This window comes from Bicyclus anynana, chromosome 22 (genome assembly GCF_947172395.1).
Source record: "Bicyclus anynana chromosome 22, ilBicAnyn1.1, whole genome shotgun sequence".
NCBI classification, from domain to species: domain Eukaryota; kingdom Metazoa; phylum Arthropoda; class Insecta; order Lepidoptera; family Nymphalidae; genus Bicyclus; species Bicyclus anynana.
The window spans coordinates 7,424,007-7,451,896 of record NC_069104.1 but is presented as its reverse complement, the minus strand read 5'-3'; the positions used below and the strand labels follow the sequence as shown (position 1 = coordinate 7,451,896).

Genomic DNA, 27,890 nt, shown 5'->3' with positions numbered 1-27,890 from the left:
TACAAAAAAAATCTTAAGCATATTTAAGAAATTGTAGCTGCGGTAGTTCAAAATATCATACAAGGTGTAAATTTTCAAAGAATTTTAAAATTTATTTTGTAACTAAAAAAAAAATTTAGGTATATTTTTTTTATTATTTTTCCTTAAGTGCTCATGAGCAGGTCAATCTTTTGGCGCCCGCTTATCGTTGAATTTTGGGACACGTTGTATAAGTAATAAAGATTTTTCTCATGTATGGCTTTTACTGTTTTTTTTAATAATATAATGCTGAAATTAGTGGATTATAAAAAATCTTTAAAAAGTACTCGATTTATACAAAACATCGATGTTTTCTTCCAATACATCGAAAATAATCGATGTACAGTTTCGATATATCGAATCGAAAAAAACATCGATGTTTTTTCAAAGTGAACACCCCTAGTAATAATGGCGGGTTGATGACGTTTCCAATGCAGTACTCGATTTGACGACTGACGTTGTCAATTGTCATGTCATAGTTGCTATGGGGCGCCATCTTGTTAAAACACAAAAACTTGGGTTTTAATTATTTCTTTTTATTTAGTTAGATTTATTCACTTATTTATATTTTAATTAAATACTTGTATTTTTTAAATTTTAATGATACCTTTCAACTTAATTAGTCCAGTAGATTCACTATGACAGACGGACATTCGGATGTGCGCGAGAGATCTTATAAGTTCGTTATCTACGTACGCACGTTCGCAGTCGCAGAATAGGTAAATTCACATTTTTATGTTTAAATATAGCTCTAAGTATAAAATTACTTTCTTTTGAGTTGAGAACAGTTGAATAAACAAATAAAATATTGTATAAAACCGATTTATTACAGTACATAATACATTTTATAATTATTTGAAAATACATGGATCAACCATCAACATTGTGACAGATAAACAGTACTGATATACAATATTGAACTATACATAGTGCGAATTTCTTTACAGTAGCGCGTCTAGTCTTCCAGGAAGAAATACTGGCCTGCCCTTTTTTGTTCTATGTCCTGTAACAAAAAATGTACCGTTAATTTATTTTTTTCCCCATTTGTTTCCCAAAATTGTATAATAATAATAATAATAAGCCCTTTATTCTGTGTTAAGAAATTACAGTATTATACATATACATTACATTTTGTTTTAATTTTTTTTTTTAAATAGAATGTCTCATAACATAGTGTGCCTTTCGGCATAGGCCTCCTCCAGCGACTTCCACTGCTCTCTTTCTAATGCGACCCTTCTCCAGTTTGGAAAATTGTATTAGTTTATTCTAATAAAATCTTTTTAACAAAAAATTGAGCTAACTTCAAAATCACAAAAATAAACTAAAAAGCGAAAAATAGCATCGTATGTGCTACCTGCTGATCACTTTGAAGACAGTGACAAGCCAGTGACTTATTAATTAAAGCCGAATTCTGAAAGATTCACAGCAAAGAACTGTCTAATTTAATCGGCTTGAGTTCATCACTGTGTTGGCACCGCCTTCAAAGTTATCAGAAAGTAGCACATACGATGTTATTTTTCGCTTTTTAGTTTAATTTTGTGATTTTTGAATTTTTTGTTAAAAAGATTTTAATTTTCCATTTTTTACTGTGAACGAAACCGCCACAGCAACTTCGTTATTTTCATTTTAACATAAAATTACCAAACCGATTTTCATGAAAATTAAATGGGACCAATCTGGAAGTATACTCTTTCAAACAAAAAAAAAATTTCAAAATTGGTTAAGAAATGTCGAAGATATGAGGTAAACATACCTTAACAGAGGAGTGTTTGTTGATCCTAGGCCGGAAGTTATTGGGGTCCCTTCTGAACGTGATGCCCAGAAGTTCCAGGAATTTGTTCATGCCGTTCAGAAGCGACTGCGGCGCGTGGGCCGTCGCGTTGGAAGACGGCGTGCCTTCGAACACGATGACGCGGTCAGCGAGATACGTCGCCATTATGAAGTCGTGCTCGACTACGAAGCCTGTGCGCTTTGCGTGGAGAATGAACCTGTAGTAAATGTAGAGTACGTAAAACTAGTTATAGTGTTAAGTAGTTCGTTATCAACCCATATTCGCTGCTGAGCTCGAGTCTCCTCACAAAATGAGAGAGGTTAGGCCAATATAACGGGGACTTAACACACGCAGAGAATTGAGAAAATTCTCATGTATGCAGGTTTCCTCACGATGTTTTTCCTTCACCGTTTGAGACATGTGATATTCAATTTCTTAAAATGCACAAAACTGAAAAGTTGGAGGTGGACTATTTAAAATTAGTTATACTGTTAAGTAGTTCGTTATCAACCCATATTCGGGTCGCTGAGCTTGAGTCTCCTCAGAGAATGAGAGGGGTTAGGTCAATAGTCCACCTCGCAGGCCCAATGCGGACTTCACACACGAGAAAATTCTCTGGTATGCAGGTTTCCTCGCGATGTTTTTCCTTCACTGTTTGAGACACGTGATATTCAATTTCCTAAAATGCACACAACTGAAAAGTTGGAGGTGCATGCTCCGGACCGGATTAGAATCCATACCCTCCGGAATCAGAGCCAGAGGTCATATCTACTGGGCTATCACAGATCTTAAGTACTTAAGTTAAGTAGTAACTTCTGTTAAAAAAATACTTCCTAAAATAATTTTTAAACAAGGCACAAATTTATGTTTATAAGTTTTCATATCTGAGTATTTATTAACTTCCCGAGTTCCTGCTTATTACTAAGTAAGTACTCGAGTACTTATTACTAAGTAAGTAGCATATTATTGATTTCACCCTCTGTTTTCGAGATTTCGAGGAATATATCCTGACTAGCTTTAAGGACTGTGTGACTGTGCGACGTGCGTGTATGTGTATTTGTATGTATTACAGGATAGGGGATGACATTGAGTAGTTATACTATTCAATATCATCCCCTATCCTGGAAATACACAATTATAGTTTGGGATTATTACGAGATATACCTACATATAATTATAATAATAATCATTCACACACACACACATAGAAATAGACAGGCATCCTAGGGCTTCAAAATGTTAAGATTAATTGAAAACTCGGTTTCCGAAAAATGCGGTATTACTTAGTACTAAGTGGGAACTAACTAGCAGGATATTAAAAAAATAATATGTAGACTGACCGTTTTATGACTTTAGCAGCAACCAGACGCTGTTCAGAGTCCAGGTAAGCGGAGGGCTCGTCAATGAGGTAGACCTCAGCAGGCTTGCCGAGGCATAGCACCAGAGCCACTCGCTGCAACTCACCACCAGACAGATTCTGCACCTCCTGGTCCATTATCTCCTCTATTTTCATTGGCTTCATAACATCTGTTATGAACTGGAAATATAAAAAAAATATTAATTAAAAATTCAAAGTCAACTGCATGAAACTAAAGAGTAATCAAGAAATAATTTTGATATTATAAATTTAATGACAAATGATATATTGAAATTTGTCATAAGATTTAAGATTCATCAAAAGAGAAAAAGAAAGTGACTTATACTACAGCCTTTTTTGTTAAATACTGTTTTCCAACAAATAAATTGGAAATGAAGGTAGAAAATGCATGTCATTTCATGACTTATTTATTTAAAATTTCTTGACGAGTACTGTTTACTAACAACTTCAAAATGAGAGTATAAATCACTAGTCATTTCACACCTATAATTAACTTGTTCTTAAATTAATGAAAAGAAATATGATTAATAATTTTAGAACAATTGGATATGGTTAACATAAATAACATTTTATAAACAAACCATACATAATTTAAAATAAAAATAAAATGACAGGCGTTTTCTACCTTCATTTCTAATTTCTTTGATTGTAAACAGTACTTATCAACAAAGTATACAACTGACGCAAGTTCTATATTAGAACAGTGTCATTTACATAACTATTTTAGTAGTTAATTATTAATTTATTATGAAACACTGCTAGAACTCTTGACAGTGACAAATCCATTTACTTGAGATACAAGATAAGAGCTGACAAAACTTTCAAAGCTCTTTTGTTGTTTGCCCTAACTGTTGTTGACTAATCATTACACAAAACACAACACTAATTTTTTTAGGAATTGCAGATAATATAGAAATTATTGTTTTAAAGCAAAGATAAGCTTGCATTATTGATTGTGTGGTTAAATGTGTTTAATTAAAGTGTTTTCAGATTACATTGTGCGGGTGACAGTTCTTTTCACTCCTGAAAGTTGGCCGTGTTTTGCTATAATAGTATGTACTGTGGATGTCATAAGGCAACTATCACTGTAGCCATGCTATCTGAAAAACACTCTTAATTTCCATATTAAGTGTCACAAATAATTAATTTTACCTGTGGATGTGTGTAAGCATCTCTTATCTTATCGTGCAGCAGGTTGCGAACTTGCCCCTGTGACTTGGGAGATATTTTCTGTGGCTTATAACTAATGTGTAGCTGCGGCAGTTGATTTGCACCTGTGTATACAAGATATAATTAATGTCTTACTTACTAGACATATTATGATTATAAATCATAATCATCATCATATCAGCCAATGGACGTCCACTGCAGGACATAGGCCTTTTGTAGGGACTTTTAAACATCACAATACTGAGCCACCTGCATCCAGCAAATCCCTGCAACTCGCTTGATATTGTCAACACACCTGGTGGGAGGTCGACCAACAGCGCTTACTGGTGCCATTCCAGCACTTTGGGACCCCAACGTCCATCGGCTCTTAGAACTGTGTGCCTCGCCCATTGCCACTTCAGCTTCTCAACTCATTGAGCTATGTCGGTGACTTTGGTTCTTCTGCGGATCTCCTCATTTCTGATTAGATCACACAGAGATACTCTTAATATAGCTTGTTCCATCGCCCGCTGTGTGACTGTGAGCCTTCTTATGAGGCCCATAGTTAGCGACCAAGTCTCGGAACCATAGGTCATCACTGGCTAGACGAACTATTATACTGGTTATAAATATACAGTCCAAATCTGTTGTAATAAAGAAAGGTCTACTAATATTTAGTCATAAAAACCTGTAGATATAACAGCTGGTGATGTTTGCGAGGTAACAAAATATTTTTTATGAAGTTGTATCATTGAATATGTAGCTACATGTAAATCCATAGGTATTAATAGTAAAAAAAATGTATTTAAATAAATTATTAACACAACAAAATGGTTTGATAGGTCTTGTGTACAGATAAGTAACAAACTGACTGAACGGAAGAGTGCAGAGATATGAAGAAGTAGACTCTACTACATGCATACATTTTGTTTCTAAGAATTACAAAAGACCCTAAAATAGATACAAATGTTTACTTTTACAATAACCATTGACCATTATAAAGTGCCTACTTAAATTGTTTACAATACATGAAAATATTATTCTCTGAAAACATTAGTTTAAGTCATAGTAGGCAATGTCTAAGATTTGATTACTGTCAATATAACCAGTATGTTGTTCAAAACAATGTTGCCATAAACAGTTTAGTGCACTCTAAACTATAATATTTACTATTTTGACGGCTGTGGGGCACAGTGAGTAGTGACACTGCTTTCTGCATCCACTGCTGTGGGTTTGATGATGAGCATGTGTGTTTTTAAGCGTCTTGAGTGTATTTATTAAATAATTTATATATGATAAAATCTGCTATCTTAGTACCCATAACATAGACCAGTATAACATGCTGACTTTTGGACTAAGAAATGATGTGTGTGTTGTATAAGTATATTTCATTTACATGTTTGTTTTCTGTATTCTTGCAATGTAACAAATACATAATACAAAAAAAACTAATTGTCTAAGCATACAATCTGCAGTTCAACATGTATGTTTTCTGAATAAAACCTTAAAGTAGGTCACATACATTTATTACCACATTTACATCAACTTTCCTTTATTAATCCTTCGATATATCTAACCGTAACCAAGGCTCTAAATGTAGCTTTCATTACGATCAGGAATTTGCACAGTTGTCTAATAAATACGTCAGATACTTTACCATCTGGGGACAGCGTAGATTCAGCATGTTTCAAGCATTTTTGGAACACAGGGTGAAAAAATAAATCAAATAACTCAGTCCGTGCCATTATAAAGGCTTTTAAATGCAACTATATCATTGAAATACACTTAAATTTATTAACAGCCTATAACCTCAATAACTCGTATTCATCTACATTTTTAACAAAGATATACATATTACATTTGATATTAGCAAATTTGTGCATCAATTACAGTTTTATTATACAAATATAACAATAAATATAATATTTTCCAATTTTATTCATCAGACATCAAAATCGCGACATTTGACAAGTTTCACAAAGTGTGACAGCCATGACAGTCGCATTATTGTAAATGACATTTGACGTAAGGCGCGATCGGATACGTGTAATTTACAACTTCATGTACCGGTTTTTTTCTTACGGTTTTTTTATAAAGAAATATTAGGCATTACTTCCTTATTACATATTTTTCACATAAATATAAAATGTACGTGCATAGCAAATGATCCAAACTATTACTGTAATAAGGATCCGTCAGTCTGTCACTTACCTTGTCTTTGGCTAAATTTTCAGTACCTTTTTTTGACGAACCTTGGAGCACTTTACTTAGAGATTTGTGAAAAACACAAATTCACATGGAAGTTATGGGCAGTCGCTAGTAAAATAATATTTTATTGTATTACACCTACCTTCATTTGGTTCCAGATTGCCAGCCAACATTCTGATGAATGTAGTTTTGCCAGTACCATTCTCACCAAGTAGCACTAAGATTTCAGAGTCTGAAAACTCTCCTTGCACAACTTTGAGATGGAAATCACCCATACTTTTAGTCATCTCTGGATAGTCATAGTGGTTCATTCTTTTTATCTGTACCAAAAATCAATACTATACTTAAAATACTTCCTACATTTTATAAAAGTCGTACACATTTTTGTATCTTTATTTTGGTCATGATCATCATCAATTACAGACGATGGACTCCCTCTGTTGGACATAGGTCTCTTTAATGAACTTCAACAGCGAAACAAAAGTCTCAAGCTGCCAGCATCTAGCAGTTTTAATTTGGTAAACAATAGCTGCTGGTTGCAACTGCAACTGCAACGTAAAACACTGGTGTCTTCAATACAAGAGTGAATAGGCACCCACTAGACAAGCATTTTCACTATAGGTAGGCATTTTCACTCACCATAATACAAGCACTAACATTTGTTCCCCTACAGTTAGTTGTAAAGACTGTTAGGCGCGGGTACAACTATAATCCAATGGGAATTACTAATGACCTGTCAGTATTAAGTCTGTTTTACCCCTTTACCATGGAACTGAGGTTATCAAAGAATAAAGCTCACCTCTTCTTCTGTAGCAGATTCTGCTACTTTGAATACTAAAGATTCAGTCCTGAATCTCATGTTTTCAGTGGGCACAAACCCATCCAAGAAAATGTTTATACCTGAAAAGAATGATAAATATATCTTTACTCTTCCAATAAAATTAATAAGTATCATTATTATTTGTTTTAATAATATATACAAATCCTCCTGCACGTCTGAGTGTCTATCTGTCTATTCACAAAACCCAAAGTGATTTTCATCATTAGATACAAGTGATTTATGAAGAAGATTACAGTTTAGAATTTGACACAATTATGTTTAAATTAATTGAAATATGGTTATAATAATTGTTAGAGCATCTGAAAAAGTCAAGAGCTTTCATTGAAAATGCTGCCTAATCCTTTAGAGATATAACAAAACCATGCATGGTGTATTTTTCTTTAATAGATTTATAAAAAAATCCACAATGGCATATTATATCTATCTTATAAAGGAAAGTTACTATACCCATTTTATCTTCTAAAAAAATTGTAACATACGAATGTAAGCTTCGTATGTATGTTCGATATGGCGAGAAATAAATCAACTATTATTTAGTACAAACCTTCACGTACAGAGAAAGGCATGGTCACAACACCATAAGCACCAGGAACACCATACAAACAGCAAATAAAGTCAGACAGATAGTCCAACACTGATAAATCGTGCTCCACCACTATAATAAACCTAAACAAAAAAATTACAATATACTGAAATGAACTAAAATAATGCTTATTTTTTATACATGGTGAAAAATCGTCACAGAGGCCGTCAAAAATTTCTTTATTTTTCTTAAACTACACACACTTAATTCAATACATCTTACCAGTAGTTAAGAAACTATAAAGGATCTTGGGCAATCTTTACACTTACAACATACATTAATTAAGAAATTGGTTGACATGCTTATGCTTCCATTAATTTAGAACTTCTCTTGTTATATAAGCACCACAACATATCTCAAGACAACCAAACGAATAAAACGACGACGACGACGACGAACGACGAAAGAAATTGTCAATGAGGGAAAGACAAAATGTCGATCAAAGTAGAAAATATCTTCACTCTCTTTCATTATGTTAGGTCATGGGACTAGGACAACTACTGGTATTGGTTGACAATGTCTTTTTTCTTCATGAAAAATAGTGTAGGCTGATTTGTTACATTAAGCAATATTAAAAGTTTGAAATCTTACTTGTCAGGGTCTATAAGTGAACGTATAGTCCGGGCAGCATTAAGACGTTGTTTAACATCTAAATAAGAGGATGGCTCATCAAACATGAAAATATCACCATTCTGTATGCACACCATGGCACATGCAAAACGTTGTAGCTCCCCACCAGAAAGCGCTGAGATTTCACGATCCCGAATGTGAGAGAGGTCTAAAAATAAAAATAATTATTATGCTATTGAAGAAGATTAGTTTAAAATTGATTGTAAAAACCATTTGTCCTGCAGGCCCATAAATAAAAACATTATAGATATAATAAATATCTATAATAATAAATTTATCACTTACCAAGCATTTGACATATTTCTTTTTGGTTTTTCCTTTCATCTTTCTTATCAAGCAACTGTCCGACAGTTCCTTTCACAGCCTTGGGAATTTGGTCCACATACTGTGGTTTGATGAGGGCTTTGAGGTCATCCTCCAGGATTTTAGTGAAATAATTCTGGAGTTCAGAACCACGGAAATGAGACAGAATCTCTTGCCAGTCTGGGGGATCCTGTTTATTGGATAAAATTAATACAATTTAATACATCCTTATTGGAGGATACAGTATATTTATGTTATCTTATTGTATATATTAGAGGTTTGGAAATTACATTTATTATAACTTAACTGTGTCAATTTTAAAAAGCTTAATGTCATAACAAAAACTTTGAATTACTATCACAACACTTTAGTTATTGACAACAGTGAGCAACAGCAGTTTAATATTGGCATGTGGGTTCACTAACATAATCCTAACTTCATTCAGAATAGAAAAATGCAATGTTTTTACAGGCTCATAACACTGAGCTTTATTATTAAACAGGAATTATAATATAATTAAGGTATAGCAATAACAGTTTTATTAGAATACAAGATACATGGTTGCACACACTTTTACTGTAGTGACAAAAACATATCACCAAGCAACTCAAGTGATTTGACCCTTTATATATGTGGAGTTATAGCATTTTTTTTGTATTTGAATTATGTTTTTATGTTTAATATTGGACTAGCTATGCCTCACGGTTCCACTTGCATATAATATGTATATGGGTGTATTCTGTTTGATAGCCTAAAACCTTCTTCAATTGAGAGAGAATCCGGCATTCAACTAGTTCACTTTTCAGCTTAATAAAATCAGTATAGATGAGTCATGTTATACTTTGTGTACTTACAGCATATCTTCCTAAATTGGGCTTTTGCTTGCCAGCAAGGATCTTCAAGGCAGTGGACTTGCCAATACCGTTTTGGCCAACAAGACCAAGCACTTCCCCTGGCCGTGGGATTGGCAGACGATGAAGCTTAAACGAGTTCTTGGAATAACGGTGAGTGGTATGTTTCTCCAAGTTAGAAGGAATATTGATGATAGTAATAGCATCAAATGGACATTTCTGAAATAAAAAATGATTGTAATTTTGCAATAAATAAATTTCATTAAACAATAAAGCCCTTGTTATTTACAGCATGCAAGTAACATATATTACTTGTATTATATACTATAAATTTGTATTATTAATTTGGTTGTTGAATAATAGTAACTTTCTGTCAAGTTCGAATATGCATCTTCTAGGCTAACATATTTCACTTTGAGCCTGAGGCCACATCATTGCTTACCATCAGGCATAACTGCAGTCAAGCACTACTTATATCATTAAAAAAATAGTAAATATAATATTATGTTGGTTTAGATTACATTGTGCAGCACTACATTTTATTATAAATGGATGATGATGATTAACAATATAGTACATTATATAATCATTTTAGCTAGATAAAAGGGCCTGATGCATTAAAAATAGCATTTAGATTTATATTCCTCTTTCCAACCAAGAAAAATAGTTGATCCACTTTTGGGAAGCTGATAATATTCAATTATGGTAAAAAGTTGTATGAAACTTACAAACCTTGACACAAATACCACAACCGATGCAAAGCTCTTCTGATATCGTTGCGATCTTGTCGTTGGGAGTCACCTCAATGCAGAGCTTGCCCATACGCACCACTGGGCAACTCTTCTTACACTCTTGCCTACATCTTTTTGGCTTACAACGATCGGCATTCACGATCGCGATACGAGTGAGTTTGTCAGTCTCTTCAAAAGCTTTTTTCCGAGACATCACTGCGAAACAAACAAGCTATAGATACAGCACAAAAAAACCAAGTTAATTTATAATTTTAATACAAAATGCTTTGATGTGGCACTGTTTAATGTAGTTTACGAATATAACCTCAACAAATATCATATGGTAGAACGAATATTTAATAAAATATGATGGTGAATTTTTTAATTTGTTTTTTAGAATGGGCACTTGATTTTATTAATGTTTTGTGTTTAAAACAGTTAATATACCTAATAAATTAAGCGAACGCTGGCAAAACTCTGCCTACGTTCGCGTGTCCCAAGTTTTGGAAACGTCAAAAGGAAAGTAGCTAATCAGTCATCAATGACAATTTGTCATTTTGCAATTTGGTGTCCTTTGAGTTCGGATATCACATCATCAGATTTTTTTAAATTATATTTTTGTCATACATTTTAGAATTCACTAAGTCATAAAAAATAATAAATAATTAATATCTAATTTTTGAATTTTTGAATAATTAAGATATTAGGTATAATAAGTTAAAGTTAAAGTATGTAGAGCCCGTAGCCGTAAAACCGGTTATTTAAAAAAACTACTGTCATTATTTGTCTGACAGCTTCTGTCAGTCACAGATTAGTTAATCTGTGGTTTGCTTGTTTGTTTTTGTTCAATGTACTCTATGTTTTTGTTGTTTTCTTGAAACATAAGTAGGGAGGGGGAAATTCATAATTTTAACTTTTAGATAAAAGAAAAGAATACAATACAAATTACAATGACAGTGATAGAAGTTTGCATCGACAGCTTAAAATCAGCTTATAATGCAATCAATGGTGGTGCAGATGAGTTGGAGCTATGCAGTTCCCTGGTAGAAGGCGGGCTTACTCCTTCGCCAGGTCTAGTAGTAGAAGTTGTTAAGTTGGTTTGTATGATTGTATTCTAATAATCGAGGCTTGTGCTTGATTACTAAGTTTTTTTTAGGTCGCTTGTCTAAGGCTTAAATTAAAATGTTCGGAGTTAGATTCTTCTATTGTAACTTTATTTTATTTCTAATGCTTTAAAACTTTTATTTATTAACAGTAAGTTATAAATAATTTATGTTTTAGAAAATGAGTTTAATTGCTTTGTATGTTTTTACAGGTAAATAGTAAATTCTATGCAGATAACTCCAAAAAGGTACTTACTTAACTATTTTTTTCTTATTAATATTCCACTGCTTATTTTCAATAAACATTTTTCAAACATTCTGTAGAGGATTAATATTCTTATAGAAATACCCCTATTTGACATAAAATGATTATCTTTATATTAAAAAACAGTCTTTGTTAATAAAAACATCCACATCAAAGTAACTTGTAGTAAAGTTAATATTAGTAGTAAATATTTTGGAACATAAATAGGACTAAAAAAAACGAATCTTACAAATAACTTTATGTGGAATTATTGTTATAGTTTGGTGTTCAATAACATTTGCAAATGTTGCTCCCACAGAGAAACTGACGTGGGCACAATAAATGACAGTTTAATTTTAATAATATTTTATAATTACAGCCAAAAGTAAATATTATGATAAGATGCCGGGGAGGATCAGATTTTTGTTACTCAGAAGATGAAATGAAAACAATGCTTTCTGATATTGAAGTTTACAAAAGTTTCCAGGTTGACAGATTCGTCTTTGGAGCTCTAACTGACAAACAGGAGATAGATAGGACAAACTGTTCCAGAATTATAGAGAAAGCATCTCCATTACCTGTGACTTTTCATAGAGCTTTCGACCTAACTATAGATCCTAAAAAAGCTATAGAAGACATTATAAATCTTGGTTTCAATAGACTCTTAACTAGTGGGAAACAAAGTTCTGCCGATAACAATACAGCAATAGAACTTCTTACTTTTCTACTAGAAAATTTTGGTAAAAACATTGAAATAATGCCCGGTGCTGGTGTTAATTGTGACAATGTGCACATATTTGGTAAGATTGGATTCAAAATTATTCACAGTTCGTGTAAAAAAACTAAACATTTACCTGAAATAGGTAATTTGTGCATGGGCAGTAATATACTTTATGTGACTGATGAAGATTTAGTACGGAAGATGAAGAAAATTGAGCCTTGCTCCAGAAATTAAAAGCTCCAAAACTGAAAAAAGAATAATACCCAATAATGTGCCAGGGGAACATCTGTCCAATGATAGATAATCAAGATGACCCTGGCGTAAACTCGGATTTAGATGCCCTACATGCGGGAAAACTTACAAGAGACTACCAGAGAGAGAAAGCCTGGTACCAGAAACATTTTATGACACAATGGTGTTGAAGCACGACAGCCATCGGTCAGTTCTTTGACTAACACTGCAGATAGAGTTGACATATATCCCAAAGTGAGCCAATGTGTCAAAACTGGAAAGAATTTGGCGGTACTATTTGGAGCATCCAGGATCCAAACAAGACCTTAATAGCCAAGTTTTTACTTTCCAGGACTCTATTCACACTTATTTTTTTTGGAACATTACCTACCACTAAATTGTTAACATCCCGAAGGACCACAGTATTAAAGTGAATTAATATTATGACCTAACAAATGAACTAACTAAAAAATGGCTATCTATGTCGTTAATTTGTACGCCGTAGAAGAGAGGTGCGAGAGGATTACCAGCAAAATCTCTCAATAACTTGCTTAAAGTCCTTGGCCTCTCTAGAACTGCAGCTAGTTCTATATTAGAACGGGTATCCAAAGCTGCTCTAATAGGATCTTACTAAATTTGGCGGCAGGGAGACCAACATGAGCGGAGGAGGGGAGTGTTAATCTATTGTCAAAGAATTCCTTAACCCTACATCGAATGGCCACAAGTCCTGGACTTCGCTTGGAGATTTTTCTCTACCACGCGATAGACCCGCACGGTGAATTCATGGATTGCTAAAGATATTCGTCTCTCTACTTAATGGAGCTGTTTATTTACTTAAGGTAAAAAGATAATTTACAGAATGAATTCTGAATAAAACTTGTAAAGAAAAATATCCAGGCGTCATTATTTAAGTCCAATACTTATTACGTCTTACATTTCGACGAAAGATTTAATTCGCGGTATTAGGCGGTTTGTATAATTTGCAAATAATAACAGTTTTATACAATCTAAAAATAATAAGGATACAAAAAACATCTTGGCAGAATTCAGCTGTATCCTATTTAGACAAAAAACCATTGTTAGCCCCCATTCGCATGAGAGTTTTTTTAACGGACTAAAAAAGCGTTCAAATATACAAAAAATGCATTCCCAAGTATACGTTCACATATTAGCGTTTTTAATACAACGCTTTTGTTCGAGCAGTGTTGCATTTTTTATTTTGGGCGTTATCATCATCATCATCATCATCATCATCATCATCATATGAGCCGATGGACGTCCACTGCAGGACATAGGCCTTTTGTAGGGACTTTCAAACATCACGATACTGAGCCACCTGCATCCAGCGAATCCCTGCGACTCGCTTGATGTCGTCAGTCCACCTGGTGGGGGGTCGGCCCACACTGCGCTTATTAGTTCTACTTCTTGACACTCTATTTGGATTCGGGCCATGGAAAAATTACAACAACCATGAATCGGACCATCGGCGAATTTGCCAATGAATGAACCAATAATAATTTTAGGTATAAAAGGTAGCTACGTAACAGTAGGTCGATCGAAATTACGGAAACCTTGTAAGTACAGGTTCATTATTGATATTTTGCCAACATTTTTACGTACCCAACATAAGTATTGTGCGTAATTTATTACGGCATTAGGCATATTTCGAGAAAAATATCCTCTCAGCCTTAATGACGCCATTACTACGCAGAGGGAAACAATATCGGGCGGCGGGTCAAAGTCGAAACGACTTTGTTACCGCGGCCTTTTCTCCATTAAACATAATTACCTGCCTACAGTGAAGTGTGTAATGCCTTCGTGAAAGTCACCCTTGGAGTTTAATTTTATTTTACATTCAAAGTTCTGAATAGAGAATGACTATTAAGCTTTCGATTGTCAAACTTTTATGGTAAGTAAGTGTAGGTAGGTTGCAAAACTATATAAGCATAATGTAGTACTCCCGACCGTAGACTATATAATAATGTCGTGGCAACTACTCTTACACATAAGTCTTTTTTTTATGTTGAGCAAGAGCCGGTAGCTCCCTCGGAAATCCCTCTAGAGGAACGGCTCCCTAAGGGCGCCTCCTATGAGATTCGGGCCTCGGCTTATAGGGCCATTCGGGAGGGTGCAACCGTGACCTGAGTGAATCAGTCCAGACGCCCCCAAGATCGTGAGTTAGAAAACTCACGTCCGGGTGACGATAGATATCGGGGACCTCGTCTTCGACGGCGAAGTCGCTGGTGCATTTCAGGAAGACGAGACACTGCTACACTATACTTAGGTGGTTCCTTGGTGGTACCTGGGTACCTACTCAATGAGGCTCTCAGTGACCTGGGCGACATTCTGAGCTTCTGGAATGCGATTCACACTGGCTGGCACCTACATGACCTACGTACAACGCGACCAACTACTTACTGAGCTGAACAAGTGTGGAAATGACTTACTTTGAAGAAGAAGAAATTGCTGGTATAAACTTATTTCTAAATTATCTGTAAATCCATGATTTCATCCGCTTTCTAATCTAGGTAATACTAGGTACTAGGTTAGGGGGTAGGTATTTAACCGATTTGGAAAATTCTTTTACCACTAGAAAGCCACGTTATTTGTGAGTCTCATAGGCTGTATTTTATCCCCGTAGGTAGGTATTATTAATAGGAACTACGCGGGTGAAACCGCGGGGCGTCGGTTAATTTAAAAATAAATAAGTATGTTAATAAATAGGTAGGTTAGGTAGAAGATTGTCCCAATACTACAAAAATATTATAAGTGTCAGCACGTAATCATCGTTTTGTTAATACACTGAAGAAAACTTTAATGGCGTCTGAACAGGTCTGAAAAGCTCTGCAGATGTCATTAATTTTGCAACTCGCCTTTCATTCCTGTGTAGCTTTCCAAATGCGCAACGAAGGGTATTTTAAAAGCAGCGTCATTAATGATTCCAAACACCAAGACGTAATTTGTCTGCTGCTGCTCTGATTTAGAATGATTGATGCTACCATGGGCGTATTTTTCCAAAGACCAACGAAGCGTGTCTACTCTTAGATCGCGTCGCCCAATCTTCACCATTAATCATATTTTAAACAAACTTTCGTATCTTTTTTGGTCTATAACGTTAAGATGTGCTTCGGACAGGTTGTCCGGTGAATAATTATCAAATTAAGTGCTGAAAACTTTGTCATTTTATTAGAATCCATCACATTCTAGAGATCTATACAAATTCATTAAATGAGTATGCGTAAACTAATTGTCTATATTTTGTCTAACTACTTGTTATTGTCTAACTGAAGCTTGTATTTTAGTCTTTGAATGTACTTATGGAAGGTGGTCTATGACCAATATCGGGCGGCATCTAAAAATATCTGGTTAGTAACAACTTTTGTTACACTACCCTCCTCCCAACTTGTATCAATAACGAGGTTATTAAAAGTTGTTACTAACCAGCTGTTTTATTTACTGTTGCTTAATTAATAGTTATACAATTTAACTTCCACATTGTCCTATAAATTGCGTGGTAGCTACATTATCTCGTTTCGACGCAGCAACTCCGGGCAACTCAGTTAGCTACCAGAATCAAGAATTTTAGTAAATAAAAAAGTTGATCGTCTCATCCAGATGAAGCTACTCACGAAAAATTAACTTGTTAGTGATGAGTTGTAAAAAATGTTCTCCCTTCGGATCCCTGACTATAGGTCTTTTTTGGTATAACATTTCATCCATTTAGTTTAGCGGTAAGATCACAGGCCACTAATCTTCGACTGTGAAATCTCGTGTGTTAACTTCATTTATAAACATACAGGATTTCAAACACAACAAATCATGAATGATTTTGACGGAATGACTCAACTAAAATAACGCTTTCTGGAGTTTTCTCGAATCCGAAAACGAGTACTTTTTCTGGAATAAGAAATTCAATTTTCTATACCTAATAAATATGAGGAAAAATGGGATAGCATAAAGAAATAGACAACAATTAAAAAGATTCATTTATTTTATGTGGGTTAAAGTGAACAGTTGTTTCTCTAATTCGTTAAACCTAGGGTACATTAGTTAAGTCTAAGGTATAAAATAAGGCTGTATCGTGAAATGTGAAGACGCTTACATTAAGGCAGTTCTTGCTTACCGTGTCGTGCAACAGAATGCTTGCTAGTGTAACTTATTGATTCAACACCCAACAATTCCTGGGATAGGTTTGTTCTAAACGATCTGAGTATAGATCGAGACTACACCTAGGTACATCTTCTATGCTTGCCACCCATCATCCAATAAACACACATGATGATGAATGATCATGTGTTGGTCGCGATCTGTGTGCCTAGTAGGAGTTTTCAATGTTTTCATAATGTTACTATCGCGTTACAGTAATCGCGAATTTATATGGAATTGCAACAGTTGTGCAGTAGTCTCACTAGATGGCGCTGTTTCAATTCCTTAGAAATTTGCGTTTACGTTAACGCGATCGTCATAGTATCAAACTGCCACTAGGCTCTCTGCATGATGTTCTGCCGTTAACGTTGCAGGCTTGTGGGCCTATTGGATGGTCATAACAGCATCAGAGATACTCGTATAGCTTAAAAAATTCGTTCGTAATACTCCCGATGGTCCGGGCGGGCCGGGAGGTAGCGATGCCCCGCGCGCACGACTTAACATCTGCGCAGTTCTTCCTCCCGTCACCCGCATATCATCAGTAGAGGGAGTGTCATCAACGAACTTGCCAAGCTATAGTTAGAGTGCGCGCAAGATAAGTCTGCTCGCGACTGGTGGCGCTCTTGATGTCAGCTTTACTGCGATCTCTTTTACCCGCCTAGAGATAGATAGAGATAGACAACAAGATGGCGGCATTTGATTAGTTCTTGATTTTCGCCACGCGCAAACTTATCGTGTACTCGAGTTTTAGGTAGGTACTCGAACCTTAGCAGTGAATAATTGATTTGTTTTGCTTGATTGAAAATCATCAAATCTAAACGTTATTACATTCAAAACACTCTGTAATAATGGAATCAAAAATACCATAATTGAGCTTGATTCATTTAATTGGCGATTTTCTAAAATACATAACGATTTATTTGTTTCTGTAATTATTCATCTTCAATACCACGTTTGTATGCATTAGATATTTTGTGGAATACAAGTATAGGTACCTACATTTAATAAAAAAAATACATGTAAATACCACAAGTTAACCAAATCGGACTAGCAAAAGTTTTCAGGTTGATCTATAAGTTACACTGTAAGGCTTCGTGTCTCTAAATTAATTAATTATTTACATCCTTACATTACACAAGAAGCTCCTTAACCTAACTAATTATAATAGTAATTGGTCAAATTGCACAATTTTAGGGTAGGTAAAGCGTTTAATTTCCTTAAGCAAGCGAAATTTTCTTCTGTGTGCCTAGTGGGATTTTTCAATGTTTTCATACTGTTACTATCGCGTTATCGTAAACGCGAATTTATAGGGAATAGAAACAGTTGTGTGTAGTGCCACTATATGGCGCTGTTTCAATTTCTTAGTCGCGTTTACGTTAACGCGATCGTCACAGTATTAAACTGCCACTAAGCCCTCTGAAGTATCTAAGTACATACTCGTAACTATGTGTTTTTAAAACTAAATGCATATCAGGGTTTTTTTTTTATTCTTTACAAGTTAGCCCTTGACTACAATCTCACCTGATGGTAAGTGATGATGTAATCTAAGATGGAAGCGGGCTAACTTGTTAGGAGGAGAATGAAAATCCACACCCCTTTCGGTTTCTACACGGCATCGTACCGGAACGCTAAATCGCTTGGCGGTACGTCTTTGCCGGTAGGGTGGTAACTAGCCACGGCCGAAGCCTCCCACCAGCCAGACCTGGACAAATTAAGAAAATCTCAATCTGCCCAGCCGGGGATCGAACCCAGGACCTCCGTTTTGTAAATCCATCGCGCATACCACTGCGCCGCGGAGGCCGTCGAAGGGTTGGATGTTTTTTTTTAAATTTTGGGATCTGCAACTTATAGGTACCTCAGAAAGATCATAATTAATGTGCGAAGAGGCAACGAGTGACTTTGCAGATAGTTCATTATTTTTCACGGGCATGAAAAATATCCATAATTGTTTTTCAGTGAATAATTAACATAGATTGCTATTTCCTGTGAAATCCTTTAAATGGAAAAGCAAAATTGCTATTCACTCAACGTCTTCGTCAGAGAAACGTTTGCTTCTACTAAATATATCTACATAATTGTTTTTCCTTTACAAGGAATATGATTCATAATTTTCAATTATTTATAGGCTTACAAAGGATCCGTTTACTTACGTCACAATTATCTATACTAAGAATACTTTATACATTTTTGGGTAACTCGTCAAACTTTATATGAAGTAGTAATACCTACTTATTTCCATCTTCATACTCAGGTATATCAATCAGATATAGCATATCTAAAACTTAGTAGTTAGGTACATCATCGGGCCTGTTATGTATCTCGGTGTTATTTCAACGAAATTCAGTAAATATGCCTACCAGTTTTTCGTTGAAATAACGTTACTACTTGCTACTACCACTACTAATGTTTCTTTACATAAAATTACGATAATTATGTCATTTCGTTGAAAACACAATGTTAGATGATGTTGAAAACGAAAATATGATAAAAACGTTGTAGTGACTGATTACTTGAATGGTATAATGCTAGCCACAAACGGTCAGTTATTCTCACGTTTCTGTAGCACCCATGACTATAATTGATCGTGTGTTGGTTACTGCGTACATGACTTGTATATGTACTTGTATGCTGCCGTTTGCTTTTCAGAAACGTGAGAATAATTGACCGTCAATGGCGACCTTTATTTATACACCGAGTTACATAATAACCCTGTAGGTTTTGTATTATAGGTACAAGGTTTCCTGACTAATATCAATTCACGTGTTAATTACGTATACGTTATTAGTTACCTAGTATTAAACTAACAACCTATTAATTGCATTTTTTTGTAACACCATTTTTATTCGTAAATATTTTAAACTTTGTAAACGGTCAAAATATCCATAGACAACATCTGTCGGTAGAGTTTTTTTTAATTTGTTTCTTGTCATCAGTGGCGTGTAATTCATAGATATCTAAGATAAAGAAATACACTGCCTACCCCAATCTTATTTAGAACCCTTAGATACCGTAGGAGAAGGAATTAACCCTAGTCTAGTTACGCGTTCTTGCAATTAAGCATTGTACATTAGTTGGTAAACTAAAGGTAATTAGTATATTTACATTTTTAAAACTTGCTTGGTGAAGTAATGATGCTATAGCTTGGCAAATTCGTTCGTAACACTCCCGATGGTCCGCGCGGACCGGGAGGAAGGTAGCGATGCCCCGCGCGCTCGACTTCACACCCGCGCAGTTCTTTCCCCCTGTCGCCCGCATATCAAGGGAGTGTCATCGCGGACCGGGAGGAAGGTAGCGATGCCCCGCGCGCTCGACTTCACACCCGCGCAGTTCTTTCCCCCTGTCGCCAGCATATCAAGGGAGTGTCATCGCGGACCGGGAGGAAGGTAGCGATGCCCCGCGCGCTCGACTTCACATCCGCGCAGTTCTTTTTTCCCGTCGCCCGCATATCAAGGGAGTGTCATCAACGAACTTGCCAAGCTTTAGTACATGAATCTCTATATAAGTTGACAGGTACTTTGTTTTTTTTAGGATGGAAAGTAGAGAACCGATGGATATGATAGTTAACCTATCGTGTGCTTTTCCAATGTACCAACGAATGAGAGGTTTATTTTATAACCAGCAGGTAGATACATACTACATCATACAGATTTGTCTGACCATTTATTTCTCTGGCTCTGTTCTGTTAGTAGAGATTTGTGTATAACCAAACAAGCATCATTGACTTCTTTATTTACTACTAGCAGACACCCGCGACTTCGTCCGCGTGGAATTTAGTTTTACACAAATCCCTCGGGAACCATGGATTTTTCCGGGATAAAAAGTAGCCTATGTGTTAATCCATGCTATAATATATCTCAATGCCAAATTTCAGCTAATTCGGTTAAGTAGTCGAGGCGTGAAAGAGTAACAAACATTCATATCATTAAAATCATCAGTTTTCGCAAATTTCGGGAAACCACGGATATTTACGGGATAAAAAGTAGCCTATGTGTTAATCCAGAGTAAATTACATTTCCATTCCAAATATTAGCCAAATCGCTTCAGTAGTAGCGGCGTTAAAGAGTAACAAACATCCAAACATCCATACAAACTTTCGCGTTTATAATATTAGTAGGATATAGTGATCTATACTATGACAGAATGTCTATTAGTCTTTTTGTCGGGTGCATAGGGTTCCAATTTCGCTGGCTCGGTGTTCAAAGCACTATAGTCAACTGGGAACGGCGGCTGTGGTAGTGCATCCTTTGGTGGCACCAGCACCCACTGTCCGGGTCCATTTGGGTTTTTCCCCATTAGCCAGTTGGTGAAACAATGCACGAATGTTCCGTAGTCGAGAATTAGGTAGCTATTCTGAAAAAGACACCATTGTATGGTTAATTAAGAAGCTTATCTGGTAATCAAGGGTAGCCAGTTCAGTGGTTTAGGCGTAGAAGAGTAACAAACATCCATACAGCCATCCCTATATCCATCCAAACTTTTGCGTTTATAATAATAATTGGGATGCTCAATTATGTTGTGGGATAAACCTACACTTAAAAAGTTCACTTAAGTGTTAAAATTAAGCTTTAAAGTAACGGTAGTAAACGGAGATTAGGTACCCTCAAATTATAAAATTTTAAAAATAAATTGCTTACACATTTGTTCCTTCTGTAAATGAGTGATTATAGTACAACTAGTAGACGCCGCGCGGTTTCACCCGCGTGGTTCCCGTTCCCGTAGGAACGAGGATAAAATATATAAGTCTTCCTCAATAAATGGGCTATCTTACACTGAAAGAATTTTTCAAATCGGACCAGTAGTTCTTGAGATTAGCGCGTTCAAACAAACAAACTCTTCAGCTTTATAATATTAGTATAGATGTCTAACAGAAATATCCTTTCTAGTTGTAAATACTACGTGTTTAGAACTTTGAGGGTAGATAACGAAATATCGGACTTGATACTATAAAGGAAGTAGAAATTCCTTATAAACGACATATCCGTGATCCTGTCATGATATCACATAGATGACTTTCACAGATGCCTTCCGTACACATGAGAGAGATGACATGAGTGAAAATATGTTTCTGTCTCAACAAAAACACGATAAAACCATAAATACTCACGCTGGTCATCCTGTCGTAGGCCGTATCGATAATCTCTTCGATCCTTTTGGCAGACAGCCCGATTACTGAGCGGTAAAATGCCGCCAGGGCAGGTTTCCGTATTTCGCCCATATCTGTCAATGTGATATGAAATATTTATAATGGATTTGTAAGATTTGTAAAAGGTTATGAACATAATTATGTAATCTATACTTTTAACAGACTCAAAGGTGATTACAAAAATAAGAAAACTAATGTCGAATAAAGGTTATGATTCACAACATTTGTCATGACAACTGTAACCAAAATAAGACCCTAGAATGGCAGACAATGACCTTGAGTGGAGTCACGCACTTGTGAACGATGTGTGTAGGGTTAAAGGATCCTTTGACTGATATCAAACACTCCCCTTTTCCACTCAAGTCACTCTCCCCGCCTATCCCAAGTAACCCATAAAGAGTTACACAACAAGAGATGTGGACGGCTCGAACGCCACGAGCACACTGAAGCCGTCCCTACCGTAAGTCGTTGCAACGCGGCGATAACAATACTAATATTATAAAGAGGTAAAGTTTGTGGTGTTGTAGGGTACGTTAGGTAATCTCTAGATATACTGAACCGATTTTTAAAAATCCTTTACCGCCAGAAAGTCACTTGGTTTGTGAGTGTCAAAGGCTCTATTTTATCCCCGTATTTTATCCACGGGAACAGGAACTACGTGGCTGAAACCGCGGGCAGTTGGCTAGTGATGATGTAAAGCGCGTTTTTAATGCAGCCGCGCGTATTTATTGGTTTTAATCCAGTGTGTGTACTCCGATCATGAGTTCTGGGTTATGACATATTGAACATTCTAGTTCTAGGATAATCTGTCCAGAAAAGCGAGTGAGATCTGTTGAGAAGAGCCGCTTAGAGTTCAATGGACCTTTCGAATCTAAGTGACCTAAAGTAAGTCGTAATTAAAAGTTCCGATTAGCTTTAATCCAAACGAAAAACAAATCTATATGACCTTGTTTTACGTTTGATGTAAAATAAAAAAAGTCTAAGAATAAATTGTAAGAAAAAAAAACAAAAATCGTTATTATGAGCAGCGTATTGTCTATGGTCTCTAATCAACTGTAGTGCACTTAAAGAGTATGTAGGTTAAATGAAACGTGTTCAATTAATTAAAAAGAGGACTTTAGGTTTGCAAACATAACATGAGCCTGAATTTTGCTAGAAATAAACGACCATTTTACAGCACTACCCTTTTGTGTTGTTTTAGGTACATGTACACATAGTCCGGGATCCGTAGGATTTTTTTACAACCGATTACTATCAAGTTATTTTTCCGTGAAGTACAGTTACCGCTGGAGACAGTTACGGGCAGGTGACTGTCCTGGTAACTCAGTTAGCTACCAGAATCAAGAATTTTCGTAATAAAAAAAGTTGATCGTCTCATCGAGATAAAGCTACTCACGAAAAACTAACTTGATTGTAACCAGTTGTAAAAAAATATTCTACGGATCTCTGACTAATAAGTTTAGGTGTCTTAGCTTTATCCAATGCATTCGTTAGCGTGAAGAGATAGCGATGTGTTATGTAATGGAATTACTGTGCCTGTTGTCACAGGCAATTCTTTTACCTAATAGTAGTATCTACCTAATAGTTAGTAATCTTCTGCTTAACTTGTGGTTACATTACGATGCAGTCTTAATAGTCAAAGAATACATAAAACAAGCAAATGCTGGAAGTCCTCAGAAACAGCTCCGATTTTGATGTTCTTTTTTCAAACTCATGTTTTTTATGTTATTTAAAATCAGAAATGTTTATTTATATTGTTAAAAAAGATCTATGCTTTTTATACAATAAATAATTTTAAAATACTATCTATATTTTCTATCTATTGATCACTTTGTAGGCGGTGCCAATCAATTCAATTAATGGGCCGACAATCAGTCATCTACCGTTTTCCTAGCTTTCGGGTTCGAATTGTTTTTCATATTTCTATGAGACATATCTTCGGAATATACCCTTTATAATAAAAAAAAGTATTATCAAAATCGGACCACTCAATAAAAAGTTATACTTGGTTTAACACTAAAAGTAATGGGTAAAAATTCAATCAAATAATCAAAATCGGAGCTGTTTCTGAGGAGGTCGAGGAAATATGCTCTATTGATTCCACTATATTATGGAAGCCAGTGACGGATACCTGTAACGGTTTCTACGTACTAAAACGCTAAACCAAACGTAGAATGTCAGGATAACAAGCTAACTAGGGTAAACTAGCCACCTGTAACCTGTGTCATAGTGAAAATTTTTCTATCATTTATTTCTACTACTACTGTTGAAAATTATCTATATTTATTTATACCAAAGAAATAACAGATGAGGGTATATATTTCTTACACCGAATCTCGTACTATTACAAACATTAGATATAAATAACAATGAAAAATGCAAAATATTTTTGTGAATAAAACTCTTAATGGTTTGACCCAAATTTAACCAAAAGTCTAATTTTAATTACAACAAAGGAGTGCCTGACGTACCCTACAATAAGAATTAAAAGAAATTCCTTGCGTCAGAAACTAAAAAAAATGCTTTATTGTAGGCTTTGTGTTGAATAAAATAAGAGTTGAGACTTTCATTATTAAGCGACTCAGCTCGGGAAGTGGGAGTAGGAAATGTTCTGCTAGTGCTTGCTTCAACACTTTGGTCGAGTGTTATAGTCATCTCTATATATATTACTAGTCCGCGTGAAACTCGTTGTAAACTTTCAACTACCCCTATCGTAAACCTAACCTCCCCCTACCCCTACTCCTACCCTACCCTATCTCTACTTACCCTAATTAATTAGAACATTTTATGGTTCTATCTTTTATAGTTTAGGCAGCGTACGCAAATTAAATAACTTTTCTGGTTGAATTTTTACACCTTGTGGCCAAAAAACCCAAATATCCTACGGAACCCTATTTTTTTCCTAAATAAAATTTAGCCTTTATTACTTGTGGATAATGTGGCTTTCGAATGGTGAAAGAATTTTTAAAATCGGTCCAGTACTTTTTGAGCCTATTCATTACAAACAAACAAACATACAAACAAAGTTTTCCTCTTTATAATAATAGTATAGATGTATTTAAAAATCAATGCCATTCGTTGTAATTTTTAATCGACTTCCAAAAAGGAGGAGGTTCTACGTTAGGCTGTATGTATGTTTTATAAATCACATTTTTCTTAACAAATTAATTAAGGGGTAGGGTAGGGTGGGGGTAGGGTAGGGGCAGGGTAGGTTGGGGGTAGGGTAGGGGTACAAGTAGTGTCGTGTAGGTGTGGGAAGAAGTGCACATGAGTCAAAGCGAAGCTTGACCGGGTCTTCTAGTTCTCTATATATTCTGCAAAAATCGGCTATACGGTTGGTTTGTTTCAATAAATTAAGATATTTAAAATGAATTGATAAACTTGACAAACAATTTTAAGGGGGCATATTAATTTATCATCATGATTGAAAAATACAGCCAAATTTCATGGTCTTGATCACCTTATGAATGGAGAATGGTATGGATATGGATCTTATGGAGAATGAAGTAGTCAAGAGAATGCCTTTAAGTAGATATACTGTTTTAATCTCTCTTCGCAGCCCCTCCCTAAATTTGGCGACAAACTTGGTCACAAAAAATATAACAGATAGATTATGTTGTTCAAAAGGTTACTATATACGAAGTTCGTATTTACATACCTACAGCTGTTGAATTATCATTTGCTAGCCGATGCCGCGCGGTTTCACCCGTTCCCGTAGGAATATGGGGTTAATATATAGCCTATAGCCTCGATAAATGGGTTATCTAACACTGAAACAATTTTTCAAATCGGACCAGTAGTTCCTAAATTTAGCGCATTCAATCAAACAAACAAACTCTTCAGCTTTATAATATTAGTATAGATAATATCATCATCAAATCATCATCATGCATTCTGTGTTTATACTCACTTTCTCTATCTATAACGTGAAATACAATCTTGCAAAGGTATTGTAGGTAAAGTGGTAGATCTACGAAACGTTTCATTTCTGAGAGTTGTAGCGCCCATCTCGCCAACCAGCCTTCTAGGGTAGTTCTCCCAGCCATGCCTCCAGCTTCAGGTCCACACACTCTCTTGTAGTACGGTAACTCGGCCCACCTGGTAGACAAACATAATAGTTAGAGAAAAGTGACAGAAATGAGGAGATCCGCAGAAGAACAAAAGTCATTGACATAGCTCAAAGAGTCGCGAAGCTGCAGTGGCAATGGGCGGGATACATAGTTCGAATAGCCGACGGACGTTGGGGTCCCACCAAGGTGCTTGAATGGCGACCCCTCTCGAAACAGCGCAGTGTTGGTCGACCCCTCGTCCAGGTGGACTGACGACATCAAGCGAGTCGCAGAGATTCTTGATGTTTGAAGGTCCCTACAAAAGGCATATTATGTCCTGCAGTGGAAGTCTATCGGCGATGATGACTATGGAGTAAGGAAAGTGGATGACTTTTTTAAGAATAAACTAGACCTTTAGGGTTGGTTTCACCACTTTCTGATAAGTGCCTGCTAGCTCATTCACAACTTAAATGCCTTTGGCATAAAAAAAGAAAGTTATAAAAAAAAATAATTTTCAAAATCGGTTTATAAATGACGGAATTATCGCTGGACTACATAAAAACATACATGCAGCCGAACGTAGAATTTCCTCCTTTTTAGAAGTCGGTTAACTAAGGTAGGATTAGACTATCCGACACTTAACAGAATTCAGAATATGGTGAAACCATGGTGACCATTGGCAATGTTTTTAAAACCTCGAAAATGGCTACACACTCTGGATAGTATGGTAGATTAGGCTCTTTATCCTACTACTTCATATTATGAACGCGAAGTTTGTATGGATGTTTGTATAGATGTTTGTTACTCTTTAACGCCGCAACTACTGAACCGATTTGGCTGAAATTTGGAATGGAACAGATTTTACTCTGGATTAACACATAAGCTATTTTTCATCGTGGAAAAATCAATGGTTCCCAAGGGATTTGTAAAAAACTCAAGTAGCAGCAGCAAAGCAGTAAAGTGGAATAGTCATTTATTTTTATTCACCTACCCACTTGAATGTTTAGTAAGAATCTCAATTAAAGAAAATGATACTTTCATACCGATAAATTCTAGTAATTAATTATCGCACACCATTTGCTACCATTCCACACAAACTAGTTGTTAAACATTTACGCCAACAGATCAACTTACTTGGTAGGTAATGGGTTGATAAAATGCTCGATGAATTCCCTTTTGACTTCCAACATTATGTGAAATTCGGACGAGTTGGTCGACCAGTCTGCGAAGTGCGCCAGTTTCTGTAAGTTTGCCGCTAGATTAATGTAATTGGTCCAATTTCTTACCCTTAGTTGTAACAAAGCATTTAAGTCTATTTCGTTTTAATTATGATAAGGTTCATCCCTTCGTCTATTACTAAAGTAATAATTGTATGAGTTCAGCTCAAAACTACTATACACATTCATCACATAGGTACTATACATCACATACTATATATATTTATCATATTTTATATGACTTCAATATTCATGTAATCAAAAGTTCCATAGTAGGGCGTTTTAATTGCCTACATTCAAATCTATTTGCTTGGAAATGATTAGTATTTAAATGATTTGATATGCAGTCTCAGGGGTTAGGCTTTTTCTTTTACCTTAACATTTTAGGTAGGTAATGGAACAACCCATATAAACACTCAAAATGCCTCAAAATGTCTTTGCCGGTAGGGTGGTAACTAGCCACGGCCGAAGCCTCCCACCAGCCAGACCTGGACAAATTAAGAAAATCTCAATCTGCCCAGCCGGGGATCGAACCCAGGACCTCCGTCTTGTAAATCCACCGCGCATACCACT

The 27,890-nt window shown here is 35.7% G+C and overlaps 3 protein-coding genes across 3 annotated transcripts in view; 1 reads left to right on the top strand and 2 right to left on the bottom strand.

Moving 5' to 3' along the window:
* Positions 1-824: 824 nt before the first annotated feature.
* On the bottom strand, positions 825-11,051 carry LOC112047371 (protein Pixie). The gene is made up of 12 exons (XM_024084482.2): positions 10,911-11,051; positions 10,465-10,679; positions 9,736-9,951; positions 8,864-9,071; positions 8,540-8,726; positions 7,910-8,031; positions 7,324-7,424; positions 6,667-6,844; positions 4,320-4,441; positions 3,130-3,326; positions 1,772-2,006; positions 825-1,021 (listed from the first exon to the last, which is right to left on the bottom strand). Exons 2-12 carry the CDS (start codon positions 10,675-10,677, stop codon positions 974-976), a joined length of 1,827 nt encoding a protein of 608 aa, XP_023940250.1. The 5' UTR covers positions 10,678-10,679; positions 10,911-11,051; the 3' UTR covers positions 825-973.
* A 215-nt stretch (positions 11,052-11,266) lies between these two features.
* Positions 11,267-13,654, top strand: LOC112047372 (copper homeostasis protein cutC homolog). Its single transcript, XM_024084483.2, has 3 exons — positions 11,267-11,560; positions 11,779-11,814; positions 12,190-13,654. The coding sequence occupies exons 1-3, from the start codon at positions 11,414-11,416 to the stop codon at positions 12,763-12,765; spliced, it is 759 nt and encodes a 252-aa protein (XP_023940251.1). The 5' UTR covers positions 11,267-11,413; the 3' UTR covers positions 12,766-13,654.
* A 3,081-nt stretch (positions 13,655-16,735) lies between these two features.
* Positions 16,736-27,890, bottom strand: part of LOC112047375 (uncharacterized) — a 117,607-nt gene continuing 106,452 nt past the window's right edge. Inside the window, exons 5-8 of the mRNA XM_052888333.1 lie at positions 27,235-27,341; positions 25,962-26,149; positions 22,013-22,125; positions 16,736-21,258 (exon numbers count right to left, since the gene is read on the bottom strand). Coding sequence (XP_052744293.1) covers positions 21,034-21,258; positions 22,013-22,125; positions 25,962-26,149; positions 27,235-27,341 — 633 coding nt within the window. The 3' untranslated portion in view covers positions 16,736-21,033. The remainder of the gene's footprint in view (positions 21,259-22,012; positions 22,126-25,961; positions 26,150-27,234; positions 27,342-27,890) is intronic.